Source organism: Drosophila takahashii, chromosome 3L (assembly GCF_030179915.1).
Source record: "Drosophila takahashii strain IR98-3 E-12201 chromosome 3L, DtakHiC1v2, whole genome shotgun sequence".
NCBI lineage: Eukaryota > Metazoa > Arthropoda > Insecta > Diptera > Drosophilidae > Drosophila > Drosophila takahashii.
In genome coordinates this window covers 25,003,051-25,020,880 of record NC_091680.1, presented here as the reverse complement: position 1 = coordinate 25,020,880, position 17,830 = coordinate 25,003,051, and the positions used below count along the sequence as shown (strand labels likewise).

General features: G+C 44.9%; 5 protein-coding genes across 7 annotated transcripts in view; 2 read left to right on the top strand and 3 right to left on the bottom strand.

The window, feature by feature from the left end:
* Positions 1 to 158: 158 nt before the first annotated feature.
* On the top strand, positions 159 to 7,868 carry Brr2 (U5 small nuclear ribonucleoprotein l(3)72Ab). The gene is made up of 7 exons (XM_070215923.1): positions 159 to 259; positions 849 to 922; positions 1,031 to 1,726; positions 1,784 to 6,527; positions 6,595 to 6,769; positions 6,822 to 7,104; positions 7,168 to 7,868. The coding sequence occupies exons 2-7, from the start codon at positions 878 to 880 to the stop codon at positions 7,651 to 7,653; spliced, it is 6,429 nt and encodes a 2,142-aa protein (XP_070072024.1). The 5' UTR covers positions 159 to 259; positions 849 to 877; the 3' UTR covers positions 7,654 to 7,868.
* Positions 7,869 to 7,937: 69 nt separating this feature from the next.
* Positions 7,938 to 9,823, bottom strand: LOC108066704 (N66 matrix protein). Its single transcript, XM_017155321.3, has 2 exons — positions 9,606 to 9,823; positions 7,938 to 8,837 (listed from the first exon to the last, which is right to left on the bottom strand). Exons 1-2 carry the CDS (start codon positions 9,724 to 9,726, stop codon positions 8,047 to 8,049), a joined length of 912 nt encoding a protein of 303 aa, XP_017010810.2. The 5' UTR covers positions 9,727 to 9,823; the 3' UTR covers positions 7,938 to 8,046.
* Positions 9,824 to 10,540: 717 nt separating this feature from the next.
* elgi (E3 ubiquitin-protein ligase NRDP1 elgi) lies at positions 10,541 to 12,241 on the bottom strand. Its single transcript, XM_017155400.3, has 4 exons — positions 11,994 to 12,241; positions 11,768 to 11,910; positions 11,077 to 11,687; positions 10,541 to 11,018 (listed from the first exon to the last, which is right to left on the bottom strand). Exons 1-4 carry the CDS (start codon positions 12,081 to 12,083, stop codon positions 10,915 to 10,917), a joined length of 948 nt encoding a protein of 315 aa, XP_017010889.1. The 5' UTR covers positions 12,084 to 12,241; the 3' UTR covers positions 10,541 to 10,914.
* A 330-nt stretch (positions 12,242 to 12,571) lies between these two features.
* GXIVsPLA2 (phospholipase A2 group XII) lies at positions 12,572 to 13,695 on the bottom strand. Its single transcript, XM_017155329.3, has 3 exons — positions 13,508 to 13,695; positions 13,270 to 13,429; positions 12,572 to 13,206 (listed from the first exon to the last, which is right to left on the bottom strand). Exons 1-3 carry the CDS (start codon positions 13,595 to 13,597, stop codon positions 12,770 to 12,772), a joined length of 687 nt encoding a protein of 228 aa, XP_017010818.2. The 5' UTR covers positions 13,598 to 13,695; the 3' UTR covers positions 12,572 to 12,769.
* Positions 13,696 to 13,926: 231 nt separating this feature from the next.
* Pka-C3 (Protein kinase, cAMP-dependent, catalytic subunit 3) overlaps positions 13,927 to 17,830 on the top strand; it is a 37,061-nt gene continuing 33,157 nt past the window's right edge. The window contains exons 1-2 of one of the 3 annotated variants that reach the window (XM_070214454.1): positions 13,927 to 14,090; positions 14,156 to 14,221. In XM_070214454.1, coding sequence (XP_070070555.1) covers positions 13,988 to 14,090; positions 14,156 to 14,221 — 169 coding nt within the window. In that variant the 5' untranslated portion in view covers positions 13,927 to 13,987. Of the gene's footprint in view, positions 14,091 to 14,155; positions 14,222 to 16,581; positions 17,353 to 17,830 lie in introns of those variants that run through there. The other 2 variants (XM_070214453.1, XM_017155394.3) reach the window with 2 other exon arrangements.

The following is a 17,830-nucleotide window of genomic DNA, read 5'->3' as shown; positions in this document are numbered from 1 at the left end:
TTTAAAGTGGTAATAAAAGTATTATAAATATATATTAAAATACCATTTAAAAGACATTTAAACCCTTTTTAAAATCAAAATTAAATTAAATTAAATATATCAAATAAAAATACCAAATAATGCTGATACGCCTTTGTGGGAATGCCTCTTCTGTGTGAATGTCACTCCTCGAATGCAACTCTGTGGTGGCCAACCACAAACAGCGGCTTTTCACTACGATTTTACGGAAAAATCTATAAAAATAGGTTAATTTAAGTACTAGGGATGTCGAAATATTTAAAAATATCGTATCGATGATATTTTTTATTTAAACAAAAAATCAAAATGATATTTGATATATCAGAAAAAAAATATCTATATATCAGATATTTTTGATATTTTTGTTTTATTATTTTTTTTTTTTAATTTTAAGCTGCATAAGCGATAACCACTAAACATTAACCCACATACGATCTTAAATTATATTTTTATAATTTTTAGTTTTTATTTATTAATAAATGAAAGAAAACAATATTTATTTTTGCTTTCTTTTGCTTTTATTTATAATATTAAAATCAAGTATTTCCCGCGCATTTTTTTTATCTCGTTTTCTTGAGTTCTGAATGCTATGCTATGCATTTTCACTTGCCGAAAAATAAATTTTAGTGGCGCTCATCTTTCACATATGTATTTTTTCTTGTCCCGATGAAAAGTGAGACCACTTAAAATTATCAAAAAAAATTGAAAAAAAAAATCGATGATATATGATAATTATTCAAAAAAAATATCACGATAAAAATATTTATTTTTTCGTAAAAAATATCGATATATTGATATTTTGATATATTTTCGACATCCCTATTAAGTACGAAAAACCCGTGCAAACCACTCAACAGACATGGCGGATGCCGCAGCTCGTCAGCTACAGTACGAGTACAAGGCGGTAAGTGCGGAATCCCGAGAACACGGCCGGAAAAACTTTCCCCACTCCATGCGGCGTCTCCGCGGAATTTCACAAACATATGTATTAAATGTGTTTTTCCCATTTCAGAACTCCAATCTTGTGCTGCAAGCCGATGTGCGACTCATCGAGCGGCCGCGACGCGATGAGGCCACCGGCGAGGTGTGCTCCCTGGTGGGCAAGCTGGACGGAACGAGGATGGGCGATCGCTACCAGCGGACGAAGCCGGAGAAAACGGAGGAGCGCAAGGTGAAGCGCCAGAAGCGAGATGAGGCCCAGTACGATTTCGAGCGGATGAAGGGCGCCACTCTGCTCTCCGAGGGCATCGACGAGATGGTGGGCATTGTCTATCGGCCCAAGACACAGGAAACCCGCCAGACCTACGAGGTCCTGCTCAGTTTCATCCAGGAGGCTCTGGGCGATCAGCCCAGGGACATTCTGTGCGGTGCCGCCGACGAGATTCTGGCCGTGCTGAAGAACGATCGCCTGAAGGATCGGGAACGCAAGCGGGACGTGGACAGCCTGCTGGGCGCGGTGACGGATGAACGCTTTGCCCTGCTGGTCAATCTGGGCAAGAAGATCACAGACTTTGGCAGCGATGCCGTGAATGCGCTGACTGCTGCTCCCAACAACGAGGAGCAGATCGACGAGACCTACGGCATCAATGTGCAGTTCGAGGAATCCGAGGAGGAGAGCGACAACGACATGTACGGCGAGATTCGCGACGATGATGCCCAGGATGAAGGCGAAGAGGCGCGCATCGATCATACTTTGCATGCAGAGAACGTAAGTTGGGGTAATAACCTTCGAATACCCATTAATAAATCGCATTTCCTTACCCAGCTGGCCAACGAGGAAGCCGCCAATAATGTGAAAAAGGAGCGCTCCTTGCATCCCTTGGACATAGATGCCTACTGGTTGCAGCGCTGCCTCAGCAAGTTCTACAAGGATGCCATGGTGTCGCAAAGCAAGGCCGCCGATGTGCTCAAGATCCTCAAAGACGCCGCCGACGATCGCGACTGTGAGAATCAGTTGGTGCTGCTGCTGGGCTACGATTGCTTCGATTTCATCAAGCAGCTGAAGCTCAACCGCCAGATGGTCCTGTACTGCACCATGCTAGCCTCGGCTCAGACGGACAGCGAGCGACAGAGGATTCGCGAGAAGATGCGCGGCAATTCCACGCTGGCCAAGATCCTGCGGCAGTTGGACACCGGAAAGGCGGAGGAGCAGGACGAGGGCGAAGCGAGAGGCAGCAAGCGCGGCAAGGGCGATGCCGAGGATGGAGGAGCAGCGGCTGCGGGTCAGGTGGCCGGTGTGCGGCAGCTGCTCGAGCTGGACGAGATGGCCTTCACGCAGGGATCCCACTTTATGGCCAACAAGCGCTGTCAGCTGCCAGATGGTTCGTACAGAAAGCAGCGCAAGGGCTACGAGGAGGTGCACGTGCCTGCCCTGAAACCGGTGCCCTTTGATGCCAACGAGGAACTGCAGCCGGTGGACAAGCTGCCGAAATACGTGCAGCCGGTGTTCGAGGGCTTCAAGACACTCAATCGCATTCAAAGTCGCTTGTACAAGGCCGCCTTGGACAGCGATGAGAACATGCTGCTGTGTGCGCCCACTGGAGCGGGTAAAACCAATGTGGCGCTGCTCACAATGATGCGCGAGATTGGCAAGCACATCAACGAAGATGGCACCATCAATGCGCAGGACTTCAAGATCATTTACGTGGCTCCCATGAAGTCGCTGGTCCAGGAAATGGTGGGCAACTTCGGGCGACGCCTCGCCTGCTATAATCTCACGGTTTCCGAGTTGACTGGCGACCACCAGCTGACCAGGGAACAGATTGCGGCCACCCAGGTGATTGTTTGCACGCCGGAAAAGTGGGATATCATCACGCGGAAGGGAGGAGAACGTACGTTTGTGAGCCTAGTGCGATTGGTAATCATCGATGAGATCCACCTGCTGCACGACGAACGTGGTCCGGTGCTGGAGGCCCTGGTGGCGCGTACGATTAGGAACATTGAGACCACCCAGGAGGAGGTGCGACTGGTAGGCTTGTCTGCCACACTTCCCAACTACCAGGATGTGGCCACCTTTCTGCGCGTCAAGCCCGACAAAGGACTCTTCTACTTCGACAACAGCTATCGGCCGGTGTCCCTGGAGCAGCAGTACATCGGTGTGACGGAGAAGAAGGCTTTGAAGCGCTTCCAGGTGATGAACGAGATTGTTTACGAAAAGACCATGGAGCATGCTGGTCGGAATCAGGTGCTGGTTTTCGTGCACTCGCGCAAGGAGACGGGAAAAACGGCGAGGGCCGTGAGGGACATGTGCCTGGAGCAAGATACCCTGGGTAGTTTCCTACGCGAAGGATCGGCCAGCATGGAAGTGCTGCGCACTGAGGCGGAGCAGGTGAAAAACACGGAGCTCAAGGAGCTGCTGCCCTACGGATTCGCCATCCATCATGCGGGAATGACTCGCGTTGATCGTACTTTGGTTGAGGATCTTTTCGCCGATCGGCACATCCAGGTGCTCGTTTCCACCGCCACGCTGGCCTGGGGTGTGAATCTGCCCGCGCACACGGTAATCATCAAGGGCACCCAGGTGTACAACCCGGAAAAGGGTCGCTGGGTGGAGCTGAGTGCCTTGGATGTCCTGCAGATGTTGGGTCGAGCCGGAAGACCGCAGTATGACACCAAAGGTGAGGGTATTCTCATTACCAATCACAGTGAGCTGCAGTTCTATCTCTCGCTGCTCAACCAGCAGCTGCCCATCGAGTCGCAGTTCATCTCCAAGCTGCCCGACATGCTGAACGCCGAGATTGTGCTGGGAACAGTGCAGCATCTGCAGGATGCAGTCAACTGGCTGGGCTACACATATCTGTACATCAGGATGCTGAGAAACCCCACCTTGTATGGCGTGTCGCACGATGCCATCAAGGCGGATCCCCTGCTGGAGCAGCATCGCGCGGATCTGCTGCACACGGCAGCCTGCTGCTTGGAGCGGAGTGGCCTCGTGAAGTACGATCGCAAGACGGGACACTTTCAGGTGACGGATCTCGGACGCATTGCCTCGCACTACTACCTCACCCACGAAACCATGCTGACCTACAACCAGCTGCTCAAGCAAACTCTCAGCGAGATCGAGCTGTTTCGGGTGTTCTCTCTGTCCTCTGAATTCCGACACATTTCTGTCCGGGAAGAGGAAAAGTTGGAGCTGCAGAAACTAATGGAACGAGTGCCCATTCCCATTAAGGAGTCGATTGAGGAGCACAGTGCCAAGGTTAATGTTCTGCTGCAGGCCTACATCTCCCAACTGAAGCTGGAGGGCTTTGCCCTGATGTCGGACATGGTGTTTATCACCCAATCCGCAGCCCGTTTAATGCGGGCCATCTTCGAGATTGTGCTGACCCGCGGTTGGGCTCAATTGGCGGACAAAACGCTGACGCTTTGCAAGATGATCGATCGGAGGATGTGGCAATCGATGACGCCACTCAGGCAGTTCAAGAAGATGCCCGACGAGATAGCCAAGAAGCTGGAGAAGAAGCACTTCCCGTGGGGAAGGCTCTACGACCTGGAGCCCCATGAACTGGGCGAGCTGATCCGAGTGCCCAAGCTGGGAAAAACCATCCACAAGTTTGTGCACCAGTTCCCCAAACTGGAGCTCTCCACGCACATTCAACCCATAACGAGGGGAACGCTGAGAGTGGAGCTCACCATTACACCGGATTTCCAGTGGGACGAGAAGGTGCACGGACAGTCGGAAGGCTTTTGGGTGTTGATCGAAGACGTGGACTCGGAGCTCATTCTCCATCACGAGTTCTTCCTACTGAAGCAAAAGTATTCCCAGGACGAGCACCAGCTGAAGTTCTTTGTGCCCGTTTTTGAGCCCTTGCCGCCGCAATATTTCCTTCGAATCGTTTCGGATCGCTGGATAGGCGCAGAGACCCAATTGCCCGTCTCCTTCCGCCACTTGATTCTGCCCGAGAAGAATATGCCACCCACGGAGCTGCTGGATCTGCAGCCACTTCCGATTAGTGCACTGCGTCAGCCGAAATTTGAATCGTTCTACTCGCAACGCTTCCCGCAGTTCAATCCCATCCAGACGCAGGTCTTCAATGCGGTCTACAACAGCGACGAGAACGTCTTCGTTGGGGCGCCAACGGGATCCGGAAAGATGACCATTGCCGAGTTTGCCATAATGCGGTTGTTCACCACGCAGACGGATGCCCGATGTGTCTATTTGGTTTCGCAGGAAGCTCTAGCCGATCTTGTCTTTGCCGATTGGCACAGCAAGTTCGGTTCGTTGGACATTAAAGTGGTGAAATTGACTGGAGAAACGGGAACCGATTTGAAGCTGATAGCCAAGGGTCAGATGGTCATCACAACGGCGGATAAATGGGACGTCTTGTCGCGCCGATGGAAGCAGCGGAAGAACGTGCAGCTGGTGAACCTGTTCATTGTGGACGAACTGCAGCTGGTGGGCGGCGAGGATGGTCCTGTGCTGGAGATTGTGTGCTCCAGGATGCGGTACATTAGCTCGCAGATTGAGAAGCAGATCCGAATAGTGGCCCTGTCCGCATCGCTGACCGATGCCAGGGATGTGGCCCAGTGGCTGGGCTGCAATCCCAATGCCACGTTCAACTTCCATCCAAGTGTGCGACCCATTCCGCTGGAGCTGCATATTCAAGGCTTTAATGTAACGCACAACGCCACCAGAATTGCCACGATGTCGAAGCCCGTTTACAATGCCATCCTCAAGTACAGCGCTCATAAGCCGGTTATTGTCTTTGTGTCGTCCAGAAAGCAGGCCAGGCTGACCGCTATTGATGTACTGACCTACGCCGCCTCGGACTTGCAACCCAATCGGTTCTTCCATGCCGAAGAGGAGGATATCAAGCCGTTCCTGGAGAGAATGACGGATAAAACACTGAAGGAGACTCTCGGCCAAGGAGTGGCGTATCTCCATGAGGGCTTGTCCGCCTCCGATCATCGCCTGGTGGAGCAGCTCTTTGACTCCGGCGCCGTGCAAGTGGCCGTCGTCTCCCGGGATCTCTGCTGGGGCATGAGCATCTCCGCCCACCTGGTGATCATCATGGATACGCAGTTCTACAATGGCAAGAATCATTCGTATGAGGATTATCCCATTACCGAGGTGCTGCAGATGATTGGACGTGCCAATCGTCCGAATGAGGATGCGGATGCCAAGTGTGTGTTGATGTGCCAGAGCAGCAAGAAGGACTTCTTCAAGAAGTTCATCAACGAGCCGCTGCCCATCGAAAGTCACTTGGATCATCGAATGCACGATCACTTTAACGCCGAAGTAGTGACCAAGACGATCGAGAACAAGCAGGATGCCGTGGACTATCTCACCTGGACGTTCCTCTACAGGCGATTGACCCAAAATCCCAATTACTACAATCTGCAGGGAGTCACGCATCGCCATCTCTCCGATCATCTTTCGGAGCTGGTGGAGAACACGCTGAGCGATCTGGAGCAGTCAAAGTGTATCAGCGTGGAGGACGACATGGACACGCTTCCACTCAATCTGGGCATGATTGCGGCATACTACTACATTAACTACACAACAATCGGTAAGTAGGATATTTTGGGTATAAGTATAAGTCATTTCTTAATTTTTCTTTAACTTTTTCCCCCCAGAACTCTTCAGTTTGTCGCTCAACAGCAAGACGAAAGTGCGTGGCCTGCTGGAGATCATTTCATCGGCCGCCGAGTACGAGGATGTGGTGGTTCGGCATCATGAGGAGCAGGTTCTGCGCACTCTTTCCCAGCGATTGCCCAACAAGCTGACAGGACCCAATGAAACGGCTCCCAAGTAAGCCAAGCCATGCACTAAATATAACAAACCATAACTCGACTTATTTTAGGTTCAATGATCCGCACATCAAGACCAATTTGCTGCTCCAGGCTCATCTTTCGCGACTGCAGTTGGGCCCCGAACTGCAGGGCGACACCGAACAGATACTGAGCAAGGCCATCCGCCTCATTCAGGCCTGTGTGGATGTGCTAAGCTCGAATGGCTGGCTCTCGCCGGCTGTGGCTGCCATGGAGCTGGCCCAGATGGTCACGCAGGCCATGTGGAGCAAGGACTCGTATTTGAAGCAGCTGCCACACTTTAGTCCCGAGATTGTCAAGCGGTGCACAGAAAAGGTTAAAATCTATCTCAATCTCCATTTAATAACTTTTCTAATGGTGTTTTTCTTATGTTCTTAGAAAATCGAGACAGTTTTTGACATCATGGAACTGGAAGATGAGGACCGTACGCGCCTGCTGCAGCTCTCTGACTTACAAATGGCCGATGTGGCTCGTTTCTGCAACCGCTATCCCAACATTGAGCTGAACTACGAGGTGGTGGACAAAGATCGCATTAACTCTGGTTCAACCGTTAATGTTGTGGTTCAACTTGAGCGAGAGGACGAGGTCACCGGCCCAGTCATTGCACCCTTCTTCCCGCAGAAACGCGAAGAGGGATGGTGGGTTGTCATCGGTGATCCCAAGACCAATTCCCTGCTTTCCATCAAACGGCTGACGCTGCAGCAGAAGGCCAAGGTCAAGCTGGACTTTGTGGCCCCCAGTCCGGGCAAACACGACTACACGCTGTACTACATGAGCGATTCCTACTTGGGTTGCGATCAGGAGTACAAGTTTTCCATTGAAGTGGGCGATTTCCAGTCGGAAAGCGAGAGCGAGTCAGATTAGTTATTTTAAGGTTGGGCGTAGTCGCGCAAATAAAGATCAACCATTTTACAATTTAATTCCAAAAATTGTGGCAATAATTTTAAATTGATTCTTAGACTTTCGGCGAGGAAAACAAATTGTACAAACAGCACTGGAAAATTTCTATTATTATTTTTACAACGCCTCGAAAAAGGAATTATAAAAAAATATATTGACAAATTACCAAAAACTCAATATTAATAATTACTATCGACCGATTTGTTTTTTTTTTACTAAAAAAGAATCATTTTGCTGTCTCAACAAACTTTCGATTGAATCATAAATATTTATTAGCATATTTTAGACATTTGCACATAGGATTGCTGACCAATATATTAACTTCGAGGTATTTTCCGTGTATGAAGCAACTTCCTCTTAACGGCTCACGGAAACTGCTGAACCGTGGCTACTGCCGTGGTTGGCTCCTCCATTGGCGAAATTGTTTGCGGAGCTGAAGTTGATGGTCTGTCCATTTGGAAGATGGTACACCTGACTCAGCGACGCTCCAGCTGCATTGTTAAAACCAAAGGGACTGGAGTTCTGGGACTGAGTAGCCGTGCTGGCCGAGGAGGCACCGAAAGATCCATTGGCGCTCTGCGACTGGAAGCCTTGAGCCTGTCCACTAGCCGCCGAGGAACCGGAGTTAAGTCCATTGTTGTAGTTGCTGTTGGCAGCTCCGTTGGATGCGGCCTGCTCCTGGTTATAGCCATTGGGTCCGAGGGGTCCCAGCGGATTCAACTGAACATTGGCATTGGCATTGCCGCCATTTGGTCCGGCTCCGACATCAACGCCCGCTTTGGTTCCTCCAGATCCCGCCGATGTTCCAGCCTGGACATTTGATCCCTGTCCCTGATTTCCGCCGAATCCTTGATTGCCATTGAATCCCTGATTGCCGCCGAAACCTTGATTGCCACCGAATCCTTGATTACCGCCGAATCCTTGATTACCTCCGAAGCCACCTCCAAAACCGGGATTTCCACCGAATCCACCGCCGAATCCAGGGTTTCCAGCATACTGATTTCCAAACTGACGCTTCACACGCTTGTGGGTGATTCCGGAACTGAGATCCAGAATCGAACGGACGCGACGCACCTGTGGATTAGACTTCGGCTTGATGTACAAGGCGGATTCCACCACAACTTCCTCGATTAGAGCGCCCTTAGATGCTGTAAAATGATAAAGATTCAATATTTAAATACCTATTTTATTATTTTAACTAGTTTTTCCCCAATCAAAATTAATAATAACTGCAAAAAAAAAAATTTCAAAAAAAATTTCCTTGTATTTTTAAAAAAAATTTTTTTTATGATTTTTTTAAAGAATCGATCTCAGTAAAATTTTATATGAAAAGGTGGAAAAAGCGGCTAAAATTGTCATTTTTAGCTATTTTCAAAAAATTATAAATCTACAAGGAAAAATATTTTGCAATTTTTTTTTTTGCAGTTATTATTAATTTTGATTGGGGAAAAACTTTGCATAAAAACATTTTTGTTTTAAGCCCCAGGAAAAAAGTTGAAAATTTGACCCTCACAATAAATTTTATAATTTTCTAACTTTTCAAAGGGTGCTTAATGGGTTAAGAACATTGTTGTGTCATTTTAACGGCTTGAAGTGCTTTTTCTGTAGGTGCCAAAATGTTTCTATTATGAGTTCAAAATATGAGAAGATTTAACTTTAAAATTTGTTAAAATAATTATGCCGACTAGTGTACATAATCTTCATCTAATATTTCGCTTAAAAATTTAATAATTCATATTTATTTAAAAAAAATAATTTGCCATTCTTTTATAGGATACATATAATTTTACTTATATTTTTGCATTTCGATTTCTTCCACAAAGTATTCATAATTTTGATTTAAAGTGAAGAACAATAGGTTTTTATTTAACCCGATAAAATTAATTATTTAAACGCAATTACAGACAGCCACTTACGCAAATCATCCTCCCCGGTCTGGACCTGCTTCTCGTTTCGCTGTCTCAGTTGGGGGAACCCCGAAACCGCCCCCAAAAAGATGAGGGCTACAATTAGCACCACCGGAACTGACAGATTCATTTCGGATTCTTCGATTAATTCTCTTTTGGGAATCGCAGCTGGACACGTCCGCTAGCTAGGCCGCTTCACGATCAACTGTTGGATGTATCTCAGCCTTTTCGATCGATCGGCCGACCAACTCTCACTTTTCAATCGCCACGGGGGGCCTCCCCTTTGTCCGATGGCGCTAATTGCTTCTATCAATATTCAAGATGTTTCGGCAAATTGGAAAAAAAATTAAGACAAAAACTGGCTTGTATAATCAAACGATTTTTGGCACATGTAACAGATGCAAACATTTAATAATTTTGTATTATGTAGGAAAAAAACAAAACGGGTGTACAAAAGCCGAAACCGGTTAGCATCTAAAGCTCGTGGAGGAACTAGTTTGGTTTTCTTTTGTTTATTTTTTATCTTGGCGGTGCCTGGTTTTTGTTGCTTTTCGATTTCCTTTTCGGGAAACAGATGTTGCCCAGAACTTTTACGGTTCCCAAGAGCGGAGGCGGAGAATCTTTGTTGGTGTCTGTGAGCGGAGGGCATCCCAGTGAACTTCTGTCTGGGATTTCTAAATGCAGCCGATTGTCTGCCCCTTCAGATGATAAGAGGCTGGACCAATTAGTTTTATTTGAATAACATTATTATTAATTTTTCTAGTTTAAAAGTTTCAGAAATGTTATAAATTATAAATAAATTATAACTTATAATATTTAAGGTTTGTAATTAGAAGGACCAAATTTGTTCCCATATAGAACGAAAACAAATAATTGTATGATATACGTAAGTTAAATACCTTTTTTTATTACTTGTTCCACATTTATTCTAAAAGTATTGACAAATATTTCAGAATTTGGAGAATTGAAACACGAATTAAGACACTCACTTCCATCAAAATGAGACTCAAGTGAACGATAACAAAGGGGCATTTGTTGAGATCGCTTAATCAAACATCTAATATTGGGTATGCGACTTTTAATGGAATATGCGAAATACGAACTAAATGGAAAATAAAACAATGATGCGAAATAAATGTATAAATTTTTGTACAACTTGAAAGTCGTCATGAGGCGCTTGAATGGTTCGTTTTGCGAGCATTTCCTTATGCTATTGCTTTAAATTCTTAGACTTAAGTTAAGGAATCAACAAAACTGAGCACTGTTCGAGATAGTTAGCAGTTAACCTAGGATAAGTTGTTAAGCAGCGTCTGGGTGCTTACTCGATGCCATGGGCGAAGATCATGACCAGGCCAGGATCGATCATGACGTCCTCAGTCATGTGAAGGTTATCGCAGCTCAGAACGAGCACAGCTTGCTTGCCTGCGGAATGGTCAATATATTTATTAAGCCATCTACTTTCAGGATTTATCCTAGTTACCTGGAATGCGTCGACACACGTAGTTGTCGTAGATTCTACGGTTGGTCTGTCGCGTCTCCAGCGAACTGAGGCCGCGTGGCCAACGTCGCTCGTGGCAGAACTCCATAAGACTATCCAGGATGTGTGGCGGACAACCCGACTCGGACAGAGCGCGCTTGATCATGAGCTGCAGGGCGTCGTCGGGCGTAGAGATCATTCCCCCCCAGCGCGTGACCCTGGCCCGCGGCAGTGTGCTGCTCCAGCGGATCACCTCGTCGCGCTCCATCTGGTCGGCTATGGCCCGCATCGCAGGATTGGAGACGCGCATGGCACGCATAAAGTCCTTGAATAGCTGCAATTCCCGCTTCAGTTCGTTGATGGTTAGCTGCTGGTCGGTTAGCTCCGATTTCAGCTCGCCCATCTTCTCCGTCTGCTTGACGATCAAAGTGCGCAGCTCCCGGACGCAGTTGTGATCCTTCAGCTCGTCCTTGGGTATGTCGAAGCCGCAGCCCTTCTCGCAGGGAAACGGGCGCTTCGGATTGTGGATGCACTCCTCCAGATGGGAGTTGTAGGCATCCAGCTTTAGGACAGCCGTGCAGCCGTAGGGCGCATTGTCACAGGTAATTGACAGTCTGGGTGGTGGGAGTAAAAGATAAGTTATCGCTGGGGAGCAGGAGGAGCAGGAGGAGGAGGCGTTGGGTGGCATTCTCACCTGGACAGTAGGTTGCGCAATATGCGAGGCACTGCGCGCAGATTGGCGGTCGTGAGGGCGTTGCGATCCACTGGACATGTGGGCTGGCGGGTTAGCCACTCATTAATACATCCGCGACAGAAGGCGTGCTCACACATCACGGCCTAAATCGGTAAATATATCCAATATATATATGTGTAATGGGGTACATATGTGTACTTTGCACGGGACTGCAAACAAAACAAACCTGCAGCGGATCCTCCAGCACTCCCGAGCAGATGGGACAGGTGAGCTCCTCGTCCACCTCCCCCTGAAAGCGATTCACGTCGTAGCCCATCTTAGGTCCTCAGTTCGCTGGCCATCCGCATAAATAAACAATTTATTTATAAGTCTTTTCTGCGGATTGCAAAATCGCTGCGCTTGTTTCGGTTGTGTTGTGTTTCACAACACTGAGTAGTGTTGGGCAGCAGTGGTGGCACGTCAGCTATATTCCGTCAGATCTGGCTTTTTTTAACGAATCATATTCAAAATATTTGAATATTTGAGCAGAAGTAAAAAGATTTAGTTATTTCTAGGTTTTATACCGGTGTCTTATGTTTCCGAATTTTTGGCTAACAAAAAGTTTTAAAGTTAATAGTTTTTAAAAGTTAAAAAATGTATCATATGTGCTTGTTCTTAAACAATTGAGTATATTTTAATAGCTTTACAAAGCATGTATTACATTTTCCTTAAAAATCACCTTATAGTATATCCTGCCTTAAGGACCACGTCAGCATAAGCCTCTTTCTGCAGTGACTAAGTAGCAATTTAAAAATCAAAACATCATTATAATAGGTAAAAATATCAATTTATTTAACAGTCTGGACGTGCCACTATTTGGTATATAATTATGAAATTCGTCGAATCGGGAGACCAATGGACAACCATTCATAATCTAACACAAAACAGGTTAACGAAAACATTTAACGCGCACTTATTCAAATACCCCTCGTGTCCCACACCCTCATAAGCAGTGATCCTGTACTATATCTCGTTCCGATCCTTCCATCCATACTTTTGGCGCTGTTGTCTCTCCCTGCTGTTGCTCTGTTTGTTGCCATTGTAGGAGGAGCTCTTGGCAGGAGCACAATAGCAGGACCTTTGCTGGGAGTCCAAATAGGACCTGCATCCCAGGGTCAAAGTGCCGGTAAACAGCATCTTTGCCGCCGCTTTGCACCCTTTTACCATAAGATCGCTGGCTATGGACTTTTCATAGCTATCACAGTGTTTGTAGAGGCATCTCTTAAAATCAAGGTCACACAACTCCTTATCGCTGTTGCAGGTGTCATAGCAGATGTCGTGGTCGTTGCAACAGGTCTCCATCTCCTTGGCCGGCAGATAGTCCGTACTGATACGCAGACCCAGGGATCCACAGCCATCGGCGGTTGGGGTATAGAACTTATTCTGAACCGCCCGAGGGGCTGTAAGGGAAACACAACATATGAATGCCGGGCAATTTACATAATTCGATTTGCGTCACACACCTGGTCCTCCAATATCCGGAGCGGGGCATTGGTAAACGCAATTCTCGTCCACAGCCGCATCGAAAACCTCATGAACCGTGCGAAATTTGCGCACCAGAACTATCATGTTCTTGAACACGTCACCAAATATTGCCTCGGCCGCTATAATGGCATCCCTTAGCTATAATGGTATCCGGGGAGAAGAGAAGATGCAGGAATTTAGATACCATCTTTTACAGATGCCTAGGAGGTGTCTTACATGAACTATCGTGCTGGATCCGTATCCGGAATATGCGTATGTGAGGAAAGTGAGAAGGTATATGGCCACCTTCATCCAGGAGAACTGCATGTTTGCTATCTGTTGCTTACTTTCCGTTTAAAAAAGGTGAGATATTTGTTGTGTGCGCGTAATAATAAACTATCCCTATCCCCTATCCTAAAGATACTAGGGGTGGAGATACACCGATGTTGGCATCAATACATCGATAACATAATTTAACTTATATATACAATATTAATAAACAATTGTTTTGTAAATATAACAAAAAAGTGTATGATTTAAATAATTTGTGAAAATATTTATTTTTAAATGAATTAATTTTGAAATATTTGATTTTCAAACAGTGGCGCCATCTGGTACCTTGGAAGTCTGGCAACGTCATATACAAAGTAATCGTATTATCGGGAGGGAAAATTCAAAAATTTGTAGTGAGAAAAATATTTTATATTTTATATTCCAATGGAAGTCGGGCATATTTTGGATCGCATTTTAATAGTTCACAGAAATGGTATCTGCGCTTTTACCAAATTTGGCTTTGGATTCTATTCCTGCTGTAAGCAAAGTGAGTTCCAGGCCGGAAAATATGTGTTAATGGTGCAAATAAATTAAAATAATTATGACTGACAGACTGGCGCGACCATGACAAGGCTTCCGGTCTGCCGACAGGACTTGCCACGCCCACTCAAGGAGGAGGTGAGTGCACAATGTCCTTGCCCTTGACAACACAGGACTGCAGCAGCTGCAGTGGAAAAAAGCTGCAAACAGAAATGAAACCCAAAGCTGGCTGACATCTCGTGCCTGCCTCCGCTTAATTATAACATCAAATTGAAATGCACACGGCAATTGTGTGTGCGCCACCTGAAATGTGACTCTGGCACGCAGGCGTCACCCGTACGTTCGTACATTCGTTTGCACCTGACCTTGTTGGCCTTTATTACAACTGCCTACAAAATCAACATACATAAGCATGCAAACGCAACACCCGAAAAACCGTTAAAGAGGCGCTCTCGCTGTTTGCTTACACTGGCCAGAGGGCTCGTAAATACACAAAACATATTTCCCAGATTCTGCAGCTTTCCCGCTGCCGCAATGTCTACTGAAAACAAACAAAACACTGGGGGAAAAACAGCCCCTCAAATGGTTGCTTTTAGTTATGCCCTCGTTGAATCACATTAAGTATGTGTTTTAAAGTTATATAAAAAAGCCGTTCTTATAAATAAATGTTTATTAGAAATTTTGCTTTGTTTCTAGTTATTGCAGAAATATCAGAATGTCTAAAAACAAACCCCTGTAGGTAATAAACATAACCTGCTGGACTTAAGATGATTATAAATTATATATGGGCACTTCCAAAAAAAAGTCCACCAAGCCAAAAACCTTGAAACTTGAATAAAACATATTTTCACATGATTTTGCCCCGATATTAGTTTCTAATTAGTTGGATACTGAGCTTAACTACAAATTTGGAGTATAGTTTGATTATTTTTATGACAAACTCCACCGATATACGCAAAAATCAGTTTTTGGCTATTTTTTTGTTATTTTTTGGACCTGTCTTCTGTTGTTAATTTATCCTATAGGAATGCTAATATGTAACATTTTTCTGTACTAAATGCTTCATTCACATGCTAAACTAAGTTAAAAGCAAAACATCCAGCAATTGAGAGATAGAGGTAAAGAAATCCGCTTTACAAAACAGTCGGAAAAAATGTCCCGAGCGACATGTCCCGAGGGAATGTGGTTGAAACTGTATAAAAAAAAACGGCAAAGAATTTTTGAGTAAAACTAAAAGCATTTCACAGCGACATGTTTGAACAACATTTTAAAAAAATCGCATTAAAATATTCCATCAGAATTCGTTAATTTCTGGTGTTGTATGAACTTCCCCGAAATCCACTTCTATTTTTGTCCCGAGCGAATACGGCAGTTTTTTACCGATATCTTAAAAACTAAAAGTGGTACAAAATCAAGATTTTTACCAAAAATAGAGCTTGGGAAGAGTGAAAAGAAAAGCCCATAATTAAAATTAAAATCCATTGTTTTACAATTTTTTTTTCAACTTTAAAGGTGTGCAAATGTCCCGAGCGACATTTTGGAAGTACCCATATATTGATCATCTTTCTAAATGAAATTTTATATGCATATTTATAAGTAGCGAATCAATATTTTAAAATTCCCTGCTTGCCAGATGTCTACTGAAAATCCCAACACTGAGGGAAAACCCTACATGTTTATTAAAGGTTCTGCTTTCGTGACTGCTAAAATCACCTTACTTAAATTCAGGTACAAACTTTTTGTTGCAAGATATTTTTTCGACCGAATTCCGAATAACCAGGTATAATCGGGGTGTCTAGGTTTATGCACTCAGAAAAAAATCTCGGCCGATTTTCTAAAATTAAGGGCGATTTTTTTCTGAGTGTGGTGTACTCCAGAATGCAATATCTGGAAAATCTATAAAAAATATTAAATATGCATAGCATTTTATAAAGAGAGTTTATTTTATTTTATTATATTTAACCAAAGACTATACAAACCCCTATATTATTTTTGGCTTTAGATTGTTTTAACATTTTCTTGTAAACTACCATAAAATTACCCCTTTTTTGTCCATGTGTATTTCAGATAAAATATTATATAGGGTTTGTTTCTGTAAAGACTTTCAGTTCCGTGGTGCTGTTGTCAATTAGCCAGGCACACTATTTTGGCCGCCCTATCGCCGACGCTGATTACCGACCGCCCGCGCTATCCTGTGGCGATGATCCTGCTGCCGCCAAACCGTTTAGGCCCTCAAATGGAACAACACTCGAGACACTTGGCCAAAACCAAACAGCCGAACGCACACATGGAGAGCAAACACAAACACAAACACATCCGACAATGACTATCCGAGCATCCCAAAGCCATCTCCCCTTGGCCATTATCATCATCGTCGTCATCATCATTGGCCGCTGCCCCGCCCCCTCCGTCTGTGCCGCCCCCTTTTCCGAACCACCACGACTGCGGCGTCGACGTCGAGAGCTGTGGCAAGCGATTCGCAGATTTTACGTTTCAGTTTCGTGCAAAACGTGGAAGCGGCTGGTCAACCCAAGAAAAACACAACAGAACACAAAATCAGCTAAAGAAAATTGGAAAACTCGGCATTGGTCTAGAGGTTCATCGGACAAAAAACAGAAAAATATTCAAATTGCTCGAACGTTAGATTTGATTAATTACGCTTAGTTGCAGTAGTCTGCATTGTGCTGGCTAAACGGAGACTAACGAAAAACAAAGAAAAACAGCAAGTTGCGCTGCAAAAAACCGGAAATTCTAGATCTCTCGGATCTCACGATCCCAGCATATAAACAAAACAAACAAAACAAAGCGGCACTTTTCTGCAAACAAAAAATCAAGCGAAATAAACGTAAGAAAAACCCACGAAAAAAGTGACACAAATAAAGCAAAGCGCGATCGGTGTGTCCAGTCGATCTGGTACCCATAATACCTATTCCCCCATTTAATACCTATATACCTATAGCCCCTGAGAAACGCTGAGTGTTGAGTTTATTTCTGTTTCTGTGTCGGCTTCAGCGGTTTTTCGCTTTTTTGTTATTATTGCTGGCCAAAAACGAAGGAAAAATCGACGGCTAGTCGTGGAAAATCGTGCGCTCTTAAAGTAACATATTTATTTTTAAAAATTTCGCAAGCGTTCAAATTCTGCTCCAGCAAAAAATCAGAACTCAGAAACCAGACAATCGCAACCAGAACAACAACAATAAATAGATCGGCGCGATCGTTAGAAAAACCAAAACAGCGGCAACAACGGCCGGCTCTTAAAATTTAGTTTGGTGAGTAATCGTTAGTAGTGTAAAAAAAGCAGCAGCCAGCCACCAGCAAGCAGCAACAAATCATAAATGCTTGCTTTCCAAAATAGAAACAAAAAGTGGAGATAAATTCGTTTTGATGATTAAGCTCTGAGTACGATAATTAGGCGAGCCGATTTAATTAGTGCAATTAGCTAATTGCACTTCACATAGAGAGGTAAATCTTAATATTTGGAGTGGAAAAGATATAAAAAAAAGTGTCGGTAGTTAATGTGTTCATTTTTCGCTTTGTCTCAGAGATATTTCCGAGATCTTGGTAATGGAGTGATTAACTTCATGGGGTTCGTAGTGTTGTGAATTAATTATTCATATATGAAATTATGATCTTTTCGACCCATTTCTTAAAGTCCATAATTCTTAAAATGTAAAAAAAATGTATTTGTTAATAAATATTGTTTATGTTTGTGCAAATTATTTGCCTCTCTTTTAATTAATCAATTCA

Excerpts from the sequence above, each read along its gene's own strand:
- Brr2 (XM_070215923.1), top strand. The coding sequence starts at position 878 with ATGGCGGATGCCGCAGCTCGTCAGCTACAGTACGAGTACAAGGCG. Across the intron at positions 923-1,030 it reads TACAGTACGAGTACAAGGCG|AACTCCAATCTTGTGCTGCA; the intron begins GTAAGTGCGGAA and ends TTCCCATTTCAG. Across the intron at positions 6,770-6,821 it reads CCCAATGAAACGGCTCCCAA|GTTCAATGATCCGCACATCA; the intron begins GTAAGCCAAGCC and ends GACTTATTTTAG.
- LOC108066704 (XM_017155321.3), bottom strand. The coding sequence starts at position 9,726 with ATGAATCTGTCAGTTCCGGTGGTGCTAATTGTAGCCCTCATCTTTTTG. Across the intron at positions 8,838-9,605 it reads GACCGGGGAGGATGATTTGC|CATCTAAGGGCGCTCTAATC; the intron begins GTAAGTGGCTGT and ends ATCATTTTACAG.
- elgi (XM_017155400.3), bottom strand. The coding sequence starts at position 12,083 with ATGGGCTACGACGTGAATCGCTTTCAGGGGGAGGTGGACGAGGAGCTC. Across the intron at positions 11,688-11,767 it reads TTGCGCAACCTACTGTCCAG|ACTGTCAATTACCTGTGACA; the intron begins GTGAGAATGCCA and ends CCCACCACCCAG. Across the intron at positions 11,019-11,076 it reads CGTGTGTCGACGCATTCCAG|GCAAGCAAGCTGTGCTCGTT; the intron begins GTAACTAGGATA and ends ACCATTCCGCAG.
- GXIVsPLA2 (XM_017155329.3), bottom strand. The coding sequence starts at position 13,597 with ATGCAGTTCTCCTGGATGAAGGTGGCCATATACCTTCTCACTTTCCTC. Across the intron at positions 13,430-13,507 it reads GATCCAGCACGATAGTTCAT|CTAAGGGATGCCATTATAGC; the intron begins GTAAGACACCTC and ends ATACCATTATAG. Across the intron at positions 13,207-13,269 it reads TCCGGATATTGGAGGACCAG|CCCCTCGGGCGGTTCAGAAT; the intron begins GTGTGTGACGCA and ends TTTCCCTTACAG.